At 40.8% G+C, this 23,657-nt stretch overlaps 1 protein-coding gene across 1 annotated transcript; it reads left to right on the forward strand.

The window, feature by feature from the left end:
• The first annotated feature begins 4,585 nt into the window (after window positions 1-4,585).
• Window positions 4,586-22,776, forward strand: LOC134435567 (calpain-8-like). The gene is made up of 20 exons (XM_063184626.1): window positions 4,586-4,822; window positions 6,660-6,729; window positions 7,763-7,881; window positions 8,266-8,399; window positions 10,489-10,663; window positions 12,042-12,116; window positions 12,286-12,371; window positions 13,341-13,415; window positions 14,848-15,008; window positions 15,266-15,440; window positions 15,837-16,049; window positions 18,528-18,561; window positions 18,924-18,983; window positions 19,344-19,401; window positions 19,514-19,569; window positions 19,916-19,984; window positions 20,083-20,161; window positions 21,771-21,887; window positions 22,093-22,145; window positions 22,655-22,776. Exons 1-20 carry the CDS (start codon window positions 4,586-4,588, stop codon window positions 22,679-22,681), a joined length of 2,073 nt encoding a protein of 690 aa, XP_063040696.1. The 3' UTR covers window positions 22,682-22,776.
• Window positions 22,777-23,657: the final 881 nt, after the last annotated feature.

The raw sequence follows: 23,657 nt of genomic DNA on the forward strand, positions 1-23,657 counted from the left end.
AATATTAATTACTCCACAGAAAACATATTGCCTGTCTGCTTGGCTCCAGGTGCCTCCACGTTGTAGATTTGACAACAATGAAGCTGGCAACTGAATAAACTGAGTAATTCACTGTAACTTATTATTTCTCCGGTAACAGCCTACAGTTCAGCCTCATTTAATGTGTAAAATATACCTATAGGCTAGTATAATCTGAAAAAGTCTACCTGGGACAGTAATCCCTTGATTCAGTCTCTTAGAAGTAGCCCAGTCTATTTGAAACTGTCATTCTACCCCATCCAAATCAATCTATCAATCAACTCCTGACCTCACCTGAGAGCTAAGGGCTGTCATGCAATGATTAACTTACTGCCTGCACCTGCCAAATGCTTCATCACTCGGGTCACATGGTTCACTTGAACATGTATTTAAACAGGGACTGTTGCATTGTACTGCTCACTGGTTGCTAGCTAGCTAGCTGGGCGACTGGCTGTAAGGCTGGGTGGCCGGCCGGCCGGCTGGCCTGGCTGGCCCGGCTAGCAGGTCACGTTGTAAGGGTGGCTGCATGGCTTGCTAACTAGCTTGTTTGTTAGCTTGCTTGCCCCGGTGGCTTTGGCCTTCATTTTCCTTAAGGTTATTTTCAGGCCTTTTTAAAATAAAGAATGGATTTGCATACCCTTCATTGATGATACTAGACTGGTCCACCTGCCTGCACTAGACAATATGGCAATTGGGCATTTATTTAGGTATCTAATTAAGTTGATGTTTATTGGACTCCAATGAGTAGAATCAGTCCAATCAGTTGTCTGTGATTGCAACTCTATAATTGGACTCACCTGAGTATAATCAGTCCAATCAGTTGTCTGATTGTAACTCTATAATTTAACTCACCTGAATATAATCCGTCCAATCACCCCCCCCCCCCCCCCACACACACACACGCATACACACACAGACACACCTTCACTCACCTTATTAGCCCCCCTCACGCAGACACACACACTCACACCCACACATTCACTTAGCCCCATCCCCCCCCCTTAACGGTACAATGCAAAAATCACAGCGTTTTAAAATGTATACACATGTTTTTGCCGTACATGAGGGGAAACTTGTATCGTAATTTAACGGTATAGTTTTGATATCTACCACTACCATTGTTTCACCGTAAAAATATCATATATTTTTTTACCATAATTTATTTAACGGTACGTTTGGCAACCACTGCTGCCATAATTTTACCGTAAAATGGAAAAAAATAATAATACCGTTATTTATTTAACGGTAGGCTTTGGCAACCACTGCTGCCATAATTTTACCGTAAAATGTAAAAAGGAAATATACCGTTATTTGTTTAAAGGTAGACTTTGGCAACCACTGCTGCCAGCAATTTACCGTAAAAACAACAGTTCTTTTTTTACTGTGTATATAGTGTTTCAATTGCAATTATTTTATATGCAATAAGATTCATTGAAAGGACTTGATGTTAAATGTCCCTAGTACTGCATTGCTTGTAGTAAAGGTGGGTGCTAAACAGCTTTTTGCAGAGGAACACGTCATTGTGTACCTGAACATCACCAGGTGTTTTGGCCACTTAACCCAATACATCCTCTGCTGAGGCAGGCCCACCACAGGCTGAACAGGCCTGGGTGTGTGTCCTGCTGCTAGCTGTTCCTTGCAGCCCAGATGGTATCGCTTCTTTTCATCCATAGCCAATGGCTTGTCCTCAGTCTCTGCAGTGTTGGCCAGTTCCTTGGTGGCTTTTCTGTGTGCCTGCCCCCCGACTCCAACCTCCCTAAGGAGCTTTGCTGTAGTACTTGCCACAAAGCCCCTGCAGCCTACCTCCTTTGGATGCACCCATATATTTAGCCTTTGTCCTTTGCCTCAGCTGCAAGTTTTGGATATTGCATCTCCTTGTGCTCAAAGGCCTATTCAAGGGCATCATCTCAGGGAACTGTTAAATCAATGATGTAGGAAAGCTGGCAGAAATCTCTGGCGGGAAGATAAGGATGTGCCTCTGGTCTAGATCCACTCTCTCATCTACCAGTCCCTGCAGATAACTGTTTGAGGGCCTCCACCTATGCCTCTTCCTCTCCCACAAAAGCAATGGCTGGGGGCTGTGCACATTCTGAACTCTGACAGGCTTGCTGTTAATTGCAGCTCTGTTGCACTCAAGTTTGTCGCCAAACACTTGAGAACTTGGTTATGTCTCAAACTGTTCTGTCTTGAGTGAGGGTGGGTCCTTTCCAAGCCTCAAGTGCAGATTGGTGGGAGAGGGTAGGATATCATTTGTGCCAGATAATAAAACTCAATCGGTTGGAGTCGATGCCCCAGACCTCATTCCATGTTAGTTTCTTCCTCTGAACCCCCACCCCACTTCATCCAGTGGCCCTGTATGGCTTTAGCCAGGCCGTGCCCTCCTAGTGACGCAACAGCTTCAGCGTCGCTACCAGTCAGGTCAAGAGTGATCAGTGTTAATTTTGACAGGAATTTTTAATTTAGTTTCAGTTTTAGTCTCTTGACGAAAATGTTATTTTAGTTTTAGTCACAATTTAGTCATCGCGGAGCAGATGAGGCTCGCGACTTGCGAAATAGCAGGTAATTCTTTTCAGTGACATATTGACAAAAATGCTTGCTATTGGTTTTCGTCTCCGGTGGTATTGTAGTCACATTTTTATTTTTTTGACGAAAATATAAATCAATATCGTTATATTTTTCGTAGAAACGCATGCTGTTTTTTCGTCATCGTTTTATTGTCGTCAGGGGAAAAACAATCGTTAACGATAATTATGACGAAAATATTTCGTCACGAAATTAACACTGAGAGTGATGCAAGAACTTTCTGAGTTCCCGCAAATACGGGAACTCCTCCCACTTTGTTGGGAAGCAAACAATCATTAGCAAACCAAGGGAGGCCATTTGGGAAATGTGGTTTGGGAAATGTTAATTGTTATGCTCTTGGTCAGACCAAGTCTCCAGGAGATTTGAAAGTTGATGATAATCAGGCTAGTTTGGCTTGTCTTCCTCCACCACCAATAAAAAAACACTACGTAGATGCAAGGTGCAACCTCTTTCTTTGGAAATTTAGAGTGGGGAAAATAAGATAAACAACTGAGCGTAAATGGGAAGACTCCTTTTATGAGTCCAAAGGGTAACAAATTCCCTGCAGACAGCAACAGAGACAAACCAGAAACATATTTGAATGGACCCTTTACTTATAATGCAGTCAGTGTGTCATCTGCTCTCCTTACCATGTACGGTGGTTCCCAACCTTTTTTGGCCCGGGACCCCATTTTGACGTCCCACATTTCTGGGGACCCCATACACATTTTTTCCCTGCAACCATAAAAACGTGACTGAGCAAACTTGTAGGCAATTAAACCAATTGCTATTTCGTAAAATCAACGTTTTTTTTCCAGACCTACACATTTCAGGCGACCCCAATTGAATTGTATGCAACCCCACATGAGGTCCCGACCCCACTGGTAAAAGACATTGCCTTACATTGAATCACATTACACTACCATTACACTGTTGTTAACCAGTGTACAAGCACAAAAACATTAAACAACGTTGTACTTTCGAAACGAGTAGCCTACATGCTTCTGTGTAACTGACCTTTGGACCCTGGGCTTCCACTACCGCACCATTGTGTGTTTAGAAGCACCAATCACTGTGCCACCAGAGTTTTATGGGAAGCAGCAGTTGTGGCATATTTAAGCAATATGACTCAAGTAGGAATGAAGTTGGTGTGGGATACCCTCACGAGTGTGATTCACCGCAGGCACGAAGCTGTAAGCATCTGGCTGCAAAAAATACAGTGCATACAAACAACAACATTGTATTGACTTGATTGGCTGCCCCAAAGGATATTTCTTCCTCTTTGCACAAGATTTCACTTGAGATTATTGTGAGAAACTCACCTCAACTACTCCTGACAGGTAACTGTACAATGCATATGCTTCAAAATATAAATTAAACTTGGACGTTGTACTTTGCCTGATAATGTGCGGATTTTAACTTGGACTGTTAATTGAATGATAATGTGTGTTTAAAATGTCATGCTTTTTTGTGTAGTTGTTAGGCCTACTATGATGAACCTTCTCACCTTCTCACATTTCTTAGTATTAATATTAATAGCTGACGTTATTATCCAAAGCGACTTACAGTTAAGTTAAGTACAGGGTATTGGTTACAGTCCTTGGGGCACTGTGATAGTTAAGATACCTTGCTCAAGGGAACCTCAACCATGGAGTGAGATAGGGAGTCGAAGGGTGGGATTCAAACCTGCAACCCTCTGCTCTAAAGCCCATCTCCTTAACCTCTAGGCCACAGCTGCTGTACATAGACTGTAAAAAATGCTGTTAATTTAGGGCAATGTTGCAACAGCATTCCATTGGGTTTTTGTTTAGAAAACAGACTACTACTGTGGGAACTCTTCTTTCAGCCATTTAACAGCATTATGTTGTAGTTGATATATGGTGTAAAGTAACAGCAGACTGCAGGTAACCAGAATTGCCTGTAGCATGCTGTTATTTTGCAGGGAAATTCTTAACAGTGTACTATTGTACATGCACTCTTGCCAGAGAATCGCCCAGCTGCCACTATGCCTCCACCGGGTATGTGTCTGTATATCTTGGACGCCCGCAAGAGCAGAAGTGGCCAAGGGTCTGCTTCTAAACCAGCCAAGTTCTTGGACCAGGATTTCGACCAAATGCACCAGTATTGCCTCAAGAATAACTTCAGGTTCACGGACAAGCATTTTCCTCCAGAAAACAGCTCCATCGGCAATGGGGTTCTCCATCCGAGCGACATGGCCAGGATTGTTTGGCGCCGACCACCGGTATGTGGGCTGAACGTTTAGGCACTCAGTGGCAATGATCTTCAGTGGCCATTGCAGGATAATGTTTGGTCTTCTGGATTTAATACGTTTTCAGTGGAATGCCTTACAATGTGTTGAAAAAGCTTTACTAACGTTGTACACTGTTAATTTAGTATGTGGGCTGAACATTTAGGCACTCAGTGGCATTGATCTTCAGTGACCATTGCAGGATATGTTTGGTCTGCCCTGCAAAGGCAAAGCGCAGTAACTAAGTTTAGACTGAAAGTGGTCCTCATTACCACTCCTTGATCTTATGACAAAGCGTTATGGTCCAAATGTGTCCCATTTTAGAGATAGCTTACTGCTTGCATATTTGCAATGCCATTATTCAATAATGTATATACAGCTCCAGGCCTTTTTATTAGAATACCATGAAAAAGTTGATTTATTTCCATAATTCCATCAATAATGTTAAACTGTCATGGATTGTAGCTTCATGGCCCAGTTTTTTAACTATTCCAATCATTATTTTTTTTCTTTTTATATACGTTGGCCTTCCAGCTCAAAAAACCCATGAATTGGGGAATTCGCATTATTAGAATATTGTTATAAAATCACATTTTTCTTCATCAAAATTCGGGCCGAATTATATCAGTTGAAATTTGGTACTTTCTACATAACATGCAATGGTCAATACTTGGTTAGGACATTCTCTGTCTTCATAATGGCCATGATGCGTTTAACATTGAAGTCAATGGAAAAACAGTGCATGGCAGTTATGGAAGCCCAGATATCCTTGATGCTTTGCTGTCAGCTGTTCTTGTTTGTTGACCTGGTACCCCACACTTCACTCTTCAATATACCCTGTAGATTTCCATGCCACGTTTTGGCGCTAACTCACCAGTTTAATTCTAAATAACCAGAAATGAATCCCCATTGAAAATGAATGGGGTTTAATTTCTGTTGAGTTAGAATTAAACTGGTGAGTTAACACCAAAACGTGGCATGGAAATCTTCGGGTATATTGAAGAGGGAAGTGTGGGACACCAGGTCAGCTATACAAAAACAGCTGACGGCAAAGCATCAAGGATATCTGGCCTTCCATTACTCCCATGCACTGTTTCTGCCATTGACTTCAATGTTAAACGCATCATGGCCGTTATTATTAATAATATTAAGACAGAGAGAGTCCTAACCAAGTATTGAACATTGCATGTTGTGTAGAAAGTACCAAAGTTCAACTGATTTGATGTGCACTAATGTGAAACAAATTTTGATGAAGAAAATTGTGATTTTATTATAATATTCTAATGATGTGAATTCCCCAATTCATGGTTTTTTTGAGCTGGAAGACCAAAATATGTAAAAATAAACAATTTAATGATTGGAATAGTTAAAAAACTGGGCCATGAATCTACAATCCATGACAGTTTAACATTATTGATGGAATTATGGAAATAAATCAACTTTTTCATGGTATTCTAATAAAAAGGCCTGGAGCTGTATTTCCAGATATTCCAGATGTTTGGTTTGCAATGACCATTCATCAGAATTGTTTCGCAAATATCAGCAGTATGCGTACCATATGCAACACATGTGCTTTTCCCCCTTGATCTACGACCCACACAGTGAGTGCCAATCCACGGACCATGAATTTCAGCAAGAACAAGATTATTATCTGTTTCATATTTCACTCTCACTGAAAACATACAGAATTTAATTACCATTGAAGCATCTTCCTGTTTTAGACTGTGTGAATAACAGAGATTGTTGTACTGAACACTCACCATGATGAATGTTATGAACATTCTGAACTTGCCTGTGATTTTATAAGAACAGTTGCCTGTTGTGTTCACAGACCATGTGTAGAGATCCACGTTTCATCCTTGATGGAGTCTCGAGGTTTGACTTGAAGCAAGGCAATCTTGGTAAGCCAATGCACATGAATGTACAAGTACCAGGGCTTTGAACCGTTATTAGAGTTATTGAACCGTTATATAAGCGTTCCGTTCCGAACAGAAAAGGAATTATAACGTTTCCGGTTATGAGTTCCACCAATAAATTGACGTTCCCGAACCGGTTAGAACAAAAAAATATTGTTCCCGGAACGGTTAATTTCGTTCCTGTCAGCTGATTACTCCCCATAGGCCTAACTGACGGTAATTAACCAAGAAAGACGGAAGTGCAAATGATCATTCAAGCGGATGAAAAGAATATCCTCCAGAATTTTGTTGTTCTGGGACGACCTAAGCGGAGAATAAACCTCAATGATGAAAATGCGTGCTCCACGCTGACTTGGGTCATGGGGAGCGCTATGATGGACATTGTGAGTTTGTGCATATTTGAAGCAGCCATGGATGCCCAATAGTGTTGAACATTCTCGGTGCGCTTTACACGCGCTTCTCTGCAATATCTTACAATGATACAATGGAAACTCTGCCATTTTGTATGACAGTGGATTCTCTTATTTAAGATGTGGAGTGGAGACTTTGTAATCCACAGCTCTCTCTCCATTCAGTCAGAGAATGTCACAGGAAAATAATTACTTTTTTTTTAGCTTGAGGAACGGTATTAACCGGTATTAAATAAGTTAAGTTATTTTTAAATAAGTGTTTCCGTTCCAGAACATAAGAAATAATAACGGTTCCGTTTCGTTTCTGTTCCCTGTAAAATACAAAAAGTTCCTGGTTTTCGTTTTCGTTCTTTGAACTGGTTCAAAGCCCTGTACAGTACCATACATTTTTTTAAATTCTGTTTATTAATTCTGAACTAAGACATTGCCACATGCTTTTTATGCACATAAAAACTTAACAGTATTAACTTAACACTTTGAAAGTAAATTTGACCTCTTTTAGATTGCATGAGACTACTCTCTACGTGTTGAATTAACACTGTCTTTTTATTGTGTGATGCAACCAAATCTTTGGCTTCATATTAATGGGGCGCTGCGATACATTGCAGGAAATTGTTGGTTTCTTGCTTCGCTTGCATCACTGACCTTTCAACATGAAATCAGGAATCAGATTATTCCAGATGGACAGACCTTCCATAAGGATTATGCGGGAATCTTTCGTTTCAGGGTGAGAGCTCTCAAGTTGTGATAATTCACTGTCATGGTGCTCGTATTGTGGATACTATAACATACAATAACACATTATTTTACTGTGTCATTTTTCAGTGCAGGCCTACCAACATGTATAAACATGTGATATTTACACTCTAGGGTACCTAACGTCCTAAGATGCAGTGCAAGTACTTATTATTGTTGTGTCACTGTATCCTGTTAACAAATAAACTGTAACAAAGACAGTAAAAAAAGTGTAACTCTAGAAACCATAGCCTATTAACTGTATTGCTACAATAAAGTATTTTTAAAATATGAGCTTATAGTACTGCATACATATTCATATGCTGTAGGCCTACACAAGACATGCGTGTAAATGTTTGTAATTTCTGATTTCCAGTTCTGGAGATTTGGAAAGTGGGTTGATGTGGTGGTTGACGACAAGCTCCCGACCATTGACGGCAGTCTGATATTTGTGCATTCGACGGACCCTAACGAATTCTGGGCCGCTCTAATGGAGAAGGCCTATGCCAAGTACGTAGCTGAACTGTCTTTACAGTATGGATGGGATGGGCCATATGCCCAAATCTTGGTCACAACATCTTTTTCCATATTGGCAGAAAACATGAAAAGGAGTTGCACACCAAAGTTAAATGCAAATCAGGAAAACTCTTCCAAAATCCGAGAAGATTAAAAAGCCGAGTTGGAATACAAAGCTTGGGTGTAGCTGAGAACACTTATGATGGGCTAGACCAGGGGTCCCCAAACTTCTTTCTCTGGGGGCCACATTATCGTTCTTGACTGTGATCAGGGGCCAGGATTAATCATGTGAACTGTATACTAGGCCACTGCCTGTTAAAGCCATAATTTCTAGCACGGCAATCGCCATTACACGCTCTTAGGGCTCTGCCCGAAACGTTTGTAGGCGAATAAACGGGGGAAAATCTGAAGAGCGCCTTCCTTCGCTTCCTTCATTTATAATTTCTAGCACAAAATAGGTCATCATTACAAATGATTTGCAAAAGAAGTGAGTGAGTACTTCACATGTTTTTCCATTTGAAATACCACAGGTATTCCTTGTCATTTCCAATAACCATGTAAAAATAGCAAGGAAAGGTTAGAAACATGACAGTTTAGGAGGGATACAATAGAAATGGTATGCCTGTTTATATTACAGTGAGATGAGAAGCTATCATTCACAGTGTGGTGATTCACACTAAGTTACTGAAAATTAAACTGTAGGAAGGCCTGTTGATAAACAAAATAAAATATTTTTTCTCTGAGGATTGCTTTTTGGGCCAGTTCAAATGGTGAGATGCAGAGAGGTGGAGGGCCGGTCAAAGGGGCCTGGCTGGCCGCATCCGGCCCCTGGGCCTTAGTTTGGGGACCCCTGGGCTAGACCAAAACCCAATGCTTTTTTTATTTTGCTTGGCTTTTGTTACAGTAAAAGAGTTTTCCAGAGGTGATTGAAAGCATAGTCAAAGAAGGTGGATCTAACAAGAAGCGTCATTTTGTTTCCTTTCCGGTATCCACTTTATGTCGGGTGAACGCCCCTTTAGGAGACCTTCGGTTAGGAGACCTTCGGTTAGGAGACCTTCGGAGTCCTGAGGTTGAGAATCGATGAAGTCCCCTTAGCGCTGTAGATGGTGATAGCGCACGTCTTGCGCAAACACCTCAAAAAGAGAAGAAGAAGTGGGGGACAACGCCCCCTTATGAGACCCAACTTGAGCACACACTTTTGCATTGAGTGGGCGTGTTTTGTGATATCTTGGTCTGATTCAGTATTTTTGGCGTAGTTGTTAGCCAGTTAGCGAAAGCGTAGTTGTTAGCCAGTTAGCAACTTGTGTAGTTGTCAATGGGAAATTACATCACAAACAACAAAGTAGCTAACGTAGTTAGCAACTACGGTTCCGAGAAATGCACCCCAGATTTGCCTTCAGCTTTTGTGTCTTTTCTTGTTTTCTGTACTATCATTTTTGGAACTGCAAACCGAGCAATACCCCGCAAATTTGACAAAGCTGCAGATGCCAACATCATCTGCTTACTACTGGATAAAGGGTCAAAGACGTTTTATTGGGCTCAGACGTCAGGTGGCGCCACAGTATTTAATGACATACATTACAGTAATTACTAATTGATGGTTGATATGCTGCAATGAATATGCTTCATAGATACTGATAGATACACTAAAACCAAGCAAACTAAAAACAAATCAATAGGCCTACAATAGTGGCACTGGCTGTCGTTGCACCACCCTGACGTATGCTACTGCTGGAACGTCACTGACCCCAGAGCCCATTCATGATGCTATTGGGAAGGTTTCCACATGACGTTGGTCTGTTGACTTGGCTACTGTGCATGTCAGATGTGGGACTTTGTTTGTTTTTGGCTCCTTGGTGAGTTTGCAGTACAGTAAGAGGCTCATTAAAGGCCATTTGTCACATGTCGTGTGTGAATGCGGGTGTGTGTGCATAGTGTGTGTGTGTGTGTGTGTGTGTGTGTGTGTGTGTGTGTGTGTGTGTGTGTGTGTGTGTGTGTGTGTGTGTGTGCGCGCATCTGTGCATGTGCGCATCTGCGCATGTGCATAACTACACTATGTATGTGCGTTCCATCTCCACTCTAGGGTGTGTGGCTCCTATGCAGACATGAATGCCGGCAGTGTGTCTGAGGCCCTCATGGACTTCACAGGGGGGGTGCACATGAGTTTCGACCTGAGGGAGCCCCCCGCAGACCTCTGGGACATCCTGCTCAGAGCTGCCAAGTCCAAATCCCTCATTGCCTGTGGCACTAAACCTGGGGTCAGTACTACCTAGTGTACAGTGTATCATCCCAACTCGTCAATTTCTGACTACCTTTGACCAGATTACAATTTTTGACGTCTAAGGTATGCCCTTGGAGTCAAAATGTGACATGGCCCTCAAAGGTGCTCCCTTGTGGCAGACTGGCAGCATAACTTTACTGATTGTTAGGGTTAGGCATATCTAAACCATGGGTTCATTACAAATAATGCTTGTAATTTATCACACAAATAAAAAAATAACCATCAATCAATGATCAAAAAAAGTCAGTGTGCAAATAAAAAAATCTGCAAAAGGCTATAAAAGGTGGCGCGCACTTGCGCACTTCATTTTCCACCACGAGAACACTTGTACTTGCACTGAGCTTTCTGGATGAGAAGGGAATATCAGAGAGTAATCTGGTCTTCATACTTACCTAATTTTGCTGCTTTGAATATAGTCCGGGAGGTGAAAGTTGATTTACTTAGCAATTCAGGGCACTCAATCAAGCCAGGCAAGGTTATTAGTCGGACAGTTAAACTGAATCACAGGAGGTGTAGAATGTCGGTGTTCCCATGAAAGCGAAGGGATAAAAGAGGAAATGCGCAAGTGCGCGCCACCTTTTATAGCCCCTCTCGGAAGGCGGCAATGCGGGGCCTAGCAGCCTTTTTGCCTGTCGGTGGTGATTTAATGGTGTTCGGTGGATGTCCCCTGCGGAGTGGACCTCCCGTAGAGAGAAGTCAACCGAATTTGTCTGATAAGAGAACAGTAGACCTATGTCACCAGTCCACCACTCCACCATACCAACAGATGGGCATAATCATCACGTATAGTATTATGGTGTGGCTTTACAGTCAAGTTTGCAGTTAATTGGCCTAAATTTGAGCTCTTATTTTAATGTAGCTCAGGAACATGAATGCATTGATAAATGAGAAATGCTTTTGAGAAATGAAGGGTTTATTTGCAAAACGGTGTATCTCCATTTTTTGACTTTTGCATTTTATTATTGAAAATGGCTGTTCAGAGGTCATATCACCTATATATGAATTCTTACCATTCAAATATTGTGAGAACATACATTTTTAACCTATATAAAATGCATTTTGCAATGCAATTCAATGGAATTCCCATACAAAAAGGTCAATTTCCCAACATTCTACAAAATGGAGATACACCGTTTTGCAAATAAACCCTTCAAATGCACCCCTATACTAGTTGCTGAATAGACTTAACTGCCATAGTACTACACTGCTACGCCATTGAAGAGAATATTTAGTAATGCATGTTACAACTTGGTCTGGTAACAGCAAATGTATATCAAGGAGCATGTCTCACATGTGTAAATACTTTGAGTAAATACTGTGTGTGTAAATGCTTAGCATTTGTGTTTTGTGCTCAGAAAACAGCGGCAAACACAGTATTACCTAATGGTATTGTGGAGGGCCATGCCTATGCAGTTACAGGAATAATGCAGGTAGGCCTAATTCATATATTTGTATGTGTGTGTGTGGGCGTGCGTGCAATGTGCGTGTGCATGCATGTACAGTATGTGGGCGTGTATGTGCGAGTGCTTGTGTGTGTATGCATGTGTGCACATGTGTCTGTGTGCATAATATACAGTAATCAATATATTTGTTGTACAGGTGCTGAGCAATAACCAGCCGGTGAGACTGGTGAGGCTGTTCAACCCCTGGGGGCATGGGGAGTGGAACGGAGACTGGAGCGACAAGTCAGTACTCCCTATCTCAAACTCCCTCTAGACCAGTGCTTCTCAACCGTTCCATTAAGACACAGCATTATATAGGCTATTTGTTGTTAGCAGAATGGCAATGACCCAGTCGTAGTGCATTAGTGCATTGGCCCTGTGTTATGTCATAGTAGTGTAGCACTATGGTAGTTAACTTTCCAATGACTTTTACAGCGTGCCACGGGTGGTACAAACGACATGCATTATGTGGCTACACAGACTCCCCATTGACCTTATCGTAAGCCTGCCAACGCTTCCCCTTGACATCCACATAAGTCTTCCAACCCCCCTTAGTTTTAAAAAATTACCCATTTGCAACGTCTTCAGGGGCTCCCTAACGCTAACACTATTCTAGACCAGTGTTTCCCAACCAGGGGTACGTGTACCACTAGGGGTACGTGAGCACACTGCAGGGGGTACTTGGAAAAATGGTAATTTTAACAAATGTATGGATCATAGTCACACTGGAATAGAAAAGCGATGTAAAACATGAGTTAGGGGGTACTCATGGGACAACGAAAAGGCTTGGGGGGTACATGAGACAAAAAAGGTTGGGAAACACTGTTCTAGACTAACGGACCTTACATAGTCAAGGCAGCACTTTGTTTGCTGATTTTTATCAAACTAAAAACCCTTTGATATCTTGGGTTATTGTTAGTTCTTCACTACACTCCAAGTAGGCCACGATAGGTGTGTCTATGATTGTGCAGTGTTTGTGCAGTGTGATAGGTACGGAAGCCGGATATCTGCAGCACTTCATATATTTGCACAAAGTTTCTAAGGTTTTTCTGATACTATGTCCCTTAGTGCAAGAATATCTGTGGTATATTCATTTTTTTAAATATAAGACAGCTATTTTTTTATTGACTGTATTTTTTAGGATCCTGAACACATGGTAAGGAGTGTGACTGTTTCAAGAGGTCTCTCTTGTTTTATGCTTTTAATCCACAGATCACCCAAATGGCAAACAGTGAGCGTACAGGAAAGAACCACTTGCCTTTCCATTCATGATGATGGTGAATTTTGGTACGCCTTTTCTTGGTTGCTTTTACTGTAACTCATTGTTGTACATGTACTGTATTGTCGTGTGTGTGTGTGTGTGTGTGTGTGTGTGTGTGTGTGTGTGTGTGTGTGTGTGTGTGTGTGTGTGTGTGTGTGTGTGTGTGTGTCTGTGTGTGTCTGTGTGTCTGTGTGTCTGTGTCTGTGTGTGTGTGTGAGAATTTTGGTATTACACCTTTTCTTGGTCATCACTAACCCATTCTGGTACATGTACCATACTGTATAGTATAGTTGTGTGTGTGGGTGTGGGTGTGTGGGGGGGCATGGCATCTACCTATGCGTGAGTCCTCTGCTCCAACACTCACACCAAGATATTTTGTCATTTTCTGTCTAAAGGATTTCATTTGTCATTTTCCTGTGTTAACCTTCTACTGCATAGGGTTGCCATATGGCAACCGTTAACTTTTTCCAGTTTTTCTAGTAGATGGTACACTATAACCTATATATTTAGACTTATTTGTGATAAGACAGCCTTTTACTTTGAAACCAAAAAAACTTTAAGAAATAAACACAGGAAGCCCTTTTTCATCACCTACTTTGGTGTGTGGAGGTCATCGCTCAAGGCCTCCATAAACCAAGGTATTACCAACATTTCAGCCCAAAGTATTGTTATAAAAAAAATAAAAACACTATCTGTAATATGTAAACTGTTATTCTTCATCATTAAAACAACTTTAGGTGCAAAGGTTTTTTTGTAAAATGGTAAAATGTTATGGTTGCCATATGGCAACTTCATGCAGTTATGGAACAACATTTTGGCCATTCACCCCAATCAACCCCATTGGAATGACTTAGAATTAGAGTAGTATGAGGCTATTTTTACAGATATTTCTTATAATTATTGTGCCAAATGAATAATTTGTACTTATATTTGTAATTTTAGACATGTTCAATGTAAAAATGCATTGTACATGTTTGCAAATAGGTGTAAACATCCTTTTCGGAAGCTTTTTTGTAAATGTGTGTACATGTCTATGGGCCGAATTGTTGACCATATTTTGCTATCTTACCAAAAATAATTTCACTAAATACTAAAAATATATAATTTATGTAATTTAATGAGTTTGAACATTTGGAAAGTAATATATTGGAGTTTTATCAAGGAAAAAGTCTCTTTTTGAGGAAAAACCTGATTTTACACAAGATTCCACGACTGCATGAAGTTGCCATATGGCAACCATAAGCTAAAATCTTAATTAAAAATAATTTTATTTATTTATTTTTTTTAAATCTATTATTTAACTCATTTTAACACTAAAAAAGCACTGAAACATTTTTTACATTGTAAATATAATAATTCATGCAGTAGAGGGTAAGGATGTCAATGGAGGATTTCATGTGTCATTTTCTGTTTCAAGGATGTCAATGGAGGATTTCATGTGTCATTTTCTGTTTCAAGGATGTCAATGGAGGATTTCTGCCGTAACTACATAGACCTGGACGTGTGCTCTGTGAGTCTGGGCTTCCTGGACGGCTCCCCAGACAGCCAATGGAAATACAGATGTGACGAGGGCCGATGGGTGGCAGGCACTACAGCTGGTGGATGCCAGAATTATAAAGGTAAGTGTGTGTGTGTGTGTGTGTGTGTGTGTGTGTGTGTGTGTGTGTGTGTGTGTGTGTGTGTGTGTGTGTGTGTGTGTGTGTGTGTGTGTGTGTGTGTGTGTGTGTGTGTGTGTGAATGTAATGTATGTATGTCAGTATGTATGTCAGTATTTGTCCCTCTGCCTCTGACTGTCAATCTCTGACAAATATGTTGACAAACAAGGGTTTGAAAAATACACATTCTAAGCAGCATTTTGTGTCAAAATGTTTCCCAGACACGTTCTGGACGAACCCTCAGTACCACATTCACGTAGAGGCCATCCAAGGCGACCCTGCGATGGACAACGGGCCAAAGAACCTTTTAGTGTCCCTCCTGCAGAAGTCCAACAAGAGGAACAGGCGGTTGGCCAAAAATTTCAACATCGGCTTCACTATTTTCAACGTGCGTCAGTGTCTTTCAATAATATCGTGATCACAACATGTTACTTGGATAACATGACTGTTATTTGGATTAACATGACCCAAATGACTGATCTTCATAGACATGTTTTAGATTACTCACTGTAGTTTTGCATTTTAAATGTATTTGGACATATGAAAGGATTAATCATACTGTCTACATACAAAAATTCAGACGTTACTCCTTTTTATTTTTTAAGAAAATGTTTTTTTTTCCCTTGATGTCATTTTGTCAATAGGTGCCACCTGAGGTATGTACATGACCCCAATGAAGGTGCAGATATCAATAATAATAATAATAATAATAATAATAATAATAATAATAATAATAATAATAATAATAATAATATTGAACATAATCTGATAATCTGATCTTCTGGTTTTGGCGCAGTCCAAAGGAACAAAGGGCAAGTTCCCAGCAAAGTTCTTCGCGAGACTCCCAGTAGCCTCCAGTGGGACGTTCCTGAACGCCCGTGAGGTCATGGCGTTTGTCAGACTAGCACCCGGCGACTATGTTATTGTGCCGTCAACGTTCTACCCCAACGAGACGGCCTCATACCTCCTCGCCATGTTCTCCAAGACAGACGGCGGCGAACTCGAGTAAGGAGCTCTATAGCACTCAGGAGCATATATTTACCTGGCCTGAGGAGGTTATGCTTTAGGTCGCGTTGGTCTGTCTGTCTGTCAGTTTGTACAGTGAGTCCAATATGTATTTGATCCCTTGCTGATTTTGCCGGTTTGCCCACTAATAAAGACATGATCAGTCTATACATTTATGATAATATGTATTCAAACATGGAGAGACAGAATATCAAAAAGAAATTCCAGAAAATAACTTAAAATAATATATTTTAATTTATTTGTATTTAATTTAGGCCAATAAGTATTTGATCCCTCTAGCTAAAGAGGATAAAGTGCTTTGTGGCAAAGCCCTAGTTGTCTAGCACTGAGGTTAGATGCTTCTTTTAGTTAATGACAATGTTTGTGCATATAGTAGAAAATATTTTTCTTTGCACATTATCTCTAAAACATTAATAGTTTGTGGCTGTAGCTTGGCAAATGGGAGGTTCAGTTCTCTCCATAGAATTACTATAGGGTTAATATTTGGAGACTGTCTAGGCCACTTCACGACTTTAATATGCTTCTTATTGAGCCACTCCTTTGTTGCATTGACTGTATGTTGTGTATTATTGTCATGTTGGGAGATCCAATGGCCCACCCTTCAGTGTAGTGGTGGAGGGAAGGACGTTTGCACTCAGGATTGCACATTACATGTCTCCCTCCATCCATTCATTGACGATGCGAAGTTGTCCTGTGCGTTGGCCAGACAAACACCCTCAAACCATAATGATACCACTTTCATGCATGATGGTGAGGAGGGTGTTCTTGGGATCATAGACAGCAGTACTCTTTCTCAAAACACATTGAATTGTGATAATGCCAAACAGCTTGATTTTGGTTTCATCTGACTACAGCACCTCCTTATCATATCCTAAACCAGTCTGATATCTGTTGGCAAACCTCAAGTGGGACTGCCCAGGTTCCTTCTGAAGTAGAGGTACCATGTGTGCACTACAGGATTTTAAACCTCTGTGGCATTAAGTGCTACCAGTAGTTTTATAAGTGATTTTGGCCCCAGTAGCTTTGATATCATTGCCTAGTTCATCCCGTACAGCTCTAGGGTGATTTCTTTCTGTTCTCATGATTATCAAATCCCTACAAAAGGTCAAATCTTGTATAGAACCCCTGACAGGCTGATGGATAGTCATTTTGTATTCCTCACATTTTGGAAGAAATGCATCAACAGCTGGGTCATTAATACCCAGTCTCTTTCTTGTGGCTTTGCAGTCCATTTAATCTTTGTTCAGGTCTAAAATCGTGTCCCTGATCATTTGACCACTCTTTGGTCTTTCCCATGCTGGTGAGGTTGGAGTGTGACTGATTCACTCATACTATGGACTGATTCTGCTGATTCAATGTGTCTTTTATGCATGTTAGTATGTACAGGTGTCTTTAATTCAGATGACAAGTTGATCGGAAGTGCCCATCTGGTCTGTGGGCCCGGAACTGTAATCAGTTGGCAGGGAATCAAATACTTATTTTGCTCGATGAAATGGAAATAAATTAATATATATTCTCTTCAGTTAATTTCTGGATTTTCTTTTTGATATTCTGTCTCTCCATATTAGAATACATATTATCATAACATTTATTGACTGATCATGTCTTTTTTAGTAGGCAAACCAACAAAATCAGCAAGGGATCAAATACATATTGGACTCACTGTATGTCTGTTTGTCTGTCTGTCAGCAGGATCACTCAAAAAGTCATGAACGGATTTGGATGAAATTTTGTGGAGTTGTTGGAAATGACAAAAGGAACAAGTGATGAAATGTTGCTGGTGATAAGGATCACGATGCGGATCCAGGAATTTTCGGAAAGATTATATACCATTGCAGGATAAGGCAAATTGTGACATTCCAGTTTCTAACTCCATAAAAACAAAGCAGAAAAAGTACTTGAAAAAAATAGGGCGTAACATAGCCAAATGTTCTATCAAACAGCTTCCTTGGCAGAGGTCTGCACTCTCTGAGTGCATTTCTAGATTTCATACTGTTTTTTAAGATATTATTTGGGCTTTCAAGCCTTTATTCCATGGGTGGGGTGGCCCATGAGACTGTCTTATCCCATTATCATTTTAATGTTATGCCGTTTCACAAGGTAGGGTTGTAAAGGGGGCCACTTTCAATATAGGCCTAAAGTGCAGGAGGAAATTCTGGCTTGTGTTCATAGTACGTCTCTTGGAGAACTTTATAAAATTTGAGGTGGTCCCTCGAAAGAAAAAAATCCTATGATTCGGACAAGACGGTCATATACTATGACAGGAAACTAGGAGAGAAAAGCAGGAAGGATTGGGAAATGACCTCGGGCCAGTATCGAACGGCGGTCCCCAGCATAACAATATGGTGCCATGGCCAAAGACCTGTTTGAATTGTTTTATCTACTCTTTGTCATTTGAAGGCTCCGTATTGGTTTTTAACTGATTTTAAAGCTTGTTTTTGTTTATGTACTTTTCAGTGAAAATTCTGTTGCCAGTATGACGATCTCAAGGGTAAGTGTTAATCAACCATGCTCTACAGATGTCAGCTTGAAATTGGATAATGCACACATATTTTTTGGACACATTTTAATTTGAATAGACTTATATTTTATGTTTTGATGATATAAATAATATTGATAATGACAATGTTCTGATGTTTCAGTAACATGACACCTTAATTTCCCCCTTGGATCAAATAAATAAATAAATGAAAAGATAAAAAACACTATTTGAGGCACTCCTTACTAAAGTTAAAAACCCTTTATTAAATACTGGCTACATGCCATAAAATAAATGATACTCTACTCTACTCTACTCTACTCTACTCTACAAACAATCAATCAAACATTTCTTTGCATTTGTTTCCTTCTCAGCCAGTACATTCTGAAGATAATGCCACAGCAGAATCCTTGTTCCAGAAATACACAGATGAGGTAATTTCCTTTAATGTCTATAATGTATTTGGATGTACAGTCAGCGGTGGAGCAATTGCACACAGGGCCCCATGGCAAGACACTGATAGGGCCCCCCATATAGCCTGCCATGGTCACAATAGGGCCCCCACTATCAATACCAGAGGGCCCTGGGGAAATTACCCTGCTTGCCATGCCCCAATAGCTTTGCCCCATTATTTGCTGTTTTGTCATACTTTATAAACCATATACTGTATGTATATATCTATTGAATGCTGTGTACGGCACAGTATGAGCACATATTGACTATAAGCAGTTGTATGAACATGATTCAAGTCTTTTTTGTACTCACTGTTGCTCTTCATTCCTCCATGCTACCAGTATGAGGAGGTGGATGCAGAACGGCTACAGAGGCTGCTGAATGAGAATCTTGTCCAGGGCAAGTTTGACACACACACACAAACACAAAGAATGAAGACGATCATCAAATAAGGTCGTACCTCTTTGATCTGAGATGACTTTTGTGTCTGTGTATTTCCCTGTGCCTACAGGCAACTCACTGGGTTTTGGCCTGGATACCTGTCACAGCATGGTCGCCTTGATGGATGTATCCTGTGGTCAACTGCTCTTTGCTCTTTCCATGACACTTATTAAGACTGTTAAGACTATTAAGACTGTAACTTAGCTGTTACCATAATGTCAATGACCAAGTCATTGTGCATTACTAAAGGCCCTGTGTTTTGTCAAAGTAGTGTAGTACTACAATAGTTAACTTTTAAACAACTATTACAGTGCTCCACTGGTGGAACAGCGTGCATTATGAGGTTAAGATATAATACTTGATGATGATGATGATGATGATGATGATAATGTTTGATTGATTGTTAAGATATAATACATGACGGTGGTGGTGATGATGGTGATGATGATGTGTTTCCATAACTTGCTTGAAGCTTTCGGTGACTGGCCATCTCAGTTGCAATGAATTTCTTCGATTGTGGGAGCGAGTAGTTACTTACAGGGTAAATAGGATCCTTTTCCCAACTAATAATTACCTTGAAATTTGAAATGGAGCCCACACTGTATATTAAAGCAGTATACTCTTTCTTTCCCTTGCTAGGAAATATTTTACCGCACAGATGTCTCCAAGACTGGGGATTTATCCCTTGGTGAACTGAGGAATGCTGTTATTGCTGCAGGTAGGCTATGAATATTATTTATAGGGTTTTGTGTGTGTGTGTCCACACTTAATGTAACACTAAGTAGTTTTTTCCCACCTCGGTTGCCCTACAGCAGGGGTGGGGGACCTATATCTCGAGGGCTGTTTATGGTTTATGGTATGTTATGCAGCTTCACATATATTTTGTTAAAGGAATCTTAGAAATTACATTTGCAATACAAATAAGTTATATTCAGGGGACCGAGAGAAGGTGGGGTCTGTTTTAAAGGTGGCTGCCTTCAATATAGACTTAAAGTGCAAGGGGATATCCTGGATTGTGTTAGTAAGGCCCTTGGAGGACTTTTATGGCCCTTTGAGGAATTTGAAGTGGCCCCTCGAATGAAAAAGGTTCCCCACCCCTGCCCTACAGGTTAGAGGTGGAATTGCCTCATTCAATTGCTCCCACCCCAAATCTACATAGTAAAATTTGCAGTGGAATCCCACCCTAACCCCTCCCTGCACCTCCTTTCATGGCTGAAGTGCCTTTGAGCAAGGCACCTAACCCCACATTGCTCCAGGGCCTGTGACTAATAACCTGTAAATAATTGTAAGTCGCTATGTATATACATATTTTTTACTGTGTACCATAATAGCTACAGTATATCTCAATATCTATCCTGTAGATGCTTCCTCTGCCCCCAGCCTTGTCACTCACCCTCATTAAGGACACCTCAATACTTCTTTCACTTTCCACATTCTCTTAACATAATTTTCTTAATTAATGGTTGAAAGAAGTACATCCTTCTAAATATAACTAGTTCAAACAAGTGACTGTCTTATAATTTGTCTTCTTTCTTCAAATTAACGAGATACTATTTTAGGACAGACATACAGAGATACCTGGATTCATAGATAGATACATATAATTAACGCCCACAGGTGTCCAAATGCAATGAATGAGATGTCATATCAAATCATATGGTATGCTCAATGCATGTGATGGAGCACTTCAGTTCTGCGAGGATCCCACCACTGTGAGGCTCCAACGCTGTTTTTTCCCAGCAGCAATACGTGTTGAGACGTGATAATGGTGTGAAATGGGGCGTAAAACAATGACAGACCAAATCTTCGCCTGTCGGGGCTCTCACAACTCTCTTGACGCCCATCCAACCCGACGACTGGATACATGCTCTCACAAGTTTCCTTTCCTTTCTTTTTCTTTCCTTTCCGTTCTTTTCACACGCTCGCACACATGCATGCATGCACGCATGCACGCACACACAGACACACACAGACACACACACACAAGCACACACACACAAGCACACACTCACGCACGCAGGCACACACACAAAACTGCATGTATTCTCATGTTTACTCACTAAGCACCCACAAACTAATCATTCAACAGCACCCTGGTCTCATACTTTACATCCAAGTTCTTGCGTAATGTCAATAATGTCCACAATATGTCATATGAATTGGACTGAACATAAAAGGTTTTTACTCTCCCCATTATACAGTACATACAGCAATGTATGAAATGCTAGTCTACAAACAAACGGAACTTGATGATACAAAGATACGTAAAAGCAAATAATCTTAGATCGTTCTGTAAATAGCCATAATTTGTATGTGTTTGTCCATAGGGGTGCAGGTTAGCGACGACATGCTAAACCTGCTGGCTTTCCGCTATGGAGGCTCCAAGGGCAGCCTCTCACTGGAGAGCTTTGTAGCACTCATACTGCGACTGGAGTGCATGTCCAGTAAGTACAGCACACACACACACACACACACACACACACACACACACACACACACACACACGCACACACACACACAGTTACAATGTACACATGCAATTGGTTTAAACTGTAGCACCTGCGCATTAAGGAGGAGAACATTTCTAAACAAGGCAACATCAGACCTTCAGTATGAACATGTTTATGTTTACTTTGGTTTGGTCACCAGAGATTTTCAGAGAGCTGTCAGATGGGAAAGCAATCCACCTCCACGAGACTGAGGTACAGTAACTCTATCACATACACAGAAACTACTATACAGAAATCTAAACTGCTGTACACTGACCTGAATAGCGGTCAGTGCTGCCATACAAAGGCAAAGTGCAGTAACTATGGCAAAACGGAAACAGAGAAAAAATACCTTTAAAGTTTTCATTCTGGCCAGTCAGAGACATTGTAGGTACAGTACACCAGGGGTGATAACATCCCTTGTGTTTTTACTTTCTGTACCTGTTATACCTGAAATGTGTTTAGGACAGTATGGAAACTTTGAAGGCATTTCTCTCAGTTTCAATGTTGGTGTAGTTGCTGCACTTTGCCTTTGTAGGGCAGTATAGCCCTGTTGTTTGTTACATTAAGCATGTCAGCAAAATATTTCAACACTCACTATTTATTTATTGTGTTTATTTATTTACTTATCTATCTGCTAGGTACTTGCTTGATCAAGTAGTTCCCTGCTTGCTTGTCTGCTATCTAGCTTGGCTCACTTTCATACTTCTTTGTTTTTGCAGTGGATGTATCTTTGCATGTACTCCTGAACTGAGACTTTCTCTGAAGGAAGTGGAAATTGAAGCTTTGAGACTGCAAGTACGAGTTCATGGTTCAGGACTTTGTTGTGTGTAATGTTGTGTTGTAAGCTAGTTCATACTCAAACAGATAAAAATGGCCAACATGTTTCGGCCAGCAATGGCCTTTATCAGTGGCCTTCATCAATGGCCTTTCATCCACCCCTAATGGAGGTCATTGCTGGCCATGTGGCCAGTTTTATCTGTTTAAGTTGAATACAAGTTGATTGAAGGCTTGTCCTTACTACTTAAGTGACAGGACAGTCCTGAGCTCCTGCAACAACAGCCGTATCTCTGCCTAAATAAAACCTGTTTGATCACCCCTTCATGCTGTGTGAATAATCAGTTCAGTCAGTGCCAAGCTCTGTTATCTAGTATATACCCATTTGTCAAGCATTTCAAGATTGTGGGGACTGATAAGGGACATGTTAACTTTACCTGTGCCAGATGCAGCAGGGTTGGCCTAGGAACAAAAAAATCACCCAGCATTTTTTGTTTTAACTGGTCCGTCGCAAACAAAGTACAAGCCATTTTCATACTCTATTCTGATATTCTTCTATGGTTTATATTGAAGATGACTGGGCCGCATCCTCTAAACTGTGCCAGCACAAACAAACAAATACAGAGCAGTATTGGGCCCATGGGGACTTTGAGACCACCTGGAAAATACCCTGTATGCCAGATTGCCAGTCCAGCCCTGAGATGCAGTATTAAGTGTGTGGCATGCTTGGCAATGCTCAGGCTTGGAGCACAGGATGGATAGTCCATGTGCCAAATACCTGTGAACTCTGACCACCAGATAACAGCAGAATTCATTTATTTCCTCATTTGATTATTTGGCCTTTGTAGCATTGGCAACTGTAACATTTTTTTTTGGTCCAATACTACACTACTTGCAAAAAGTGTTGTCGCGTATCCAGTTTTTGGAACAACAGCTAATAACCTGACT

This window comes from Engraulis encrasicolus, chromosome 19 (assembly GCF_034702125.1).
Source record: "Engraulis encrasicolus isolate BLACKSEA-1 chromosome 19, IST_EnEncr_1.0, whole genome shotgun sequence".
NCBI classification, from domain to species: domain Eukaryota; kingdom Metazoa; phylum Chordata; class Actinopteri; order Clupeiformes; family Engraulidae; genus Engraulis; species Engraulis encrasicolus.

Coding starts and splice junctions, on each gene's coding strand:
- LOC134435567 (XM_063184626.1), top strand. CDS start 4,586: ATGCCTCCACCGGGTATGTGTCTGTATATCTTGGACGCCCGCAAGAGC. Junction 4,823..6,659: donor TTGTTTGGCGCCGACCACCG/GTATGTGGGCTG, acceptor TTGTGTTCACAG/ACCATGTGTAGAGATCCACG. Junction 19,402..19,513: donor GAATGAGAATCTTGTCCAGG/GCAAGTTTGACA, acceptor CTGTGCCTACAG/GCAACTCACTGGGTTTTGGC.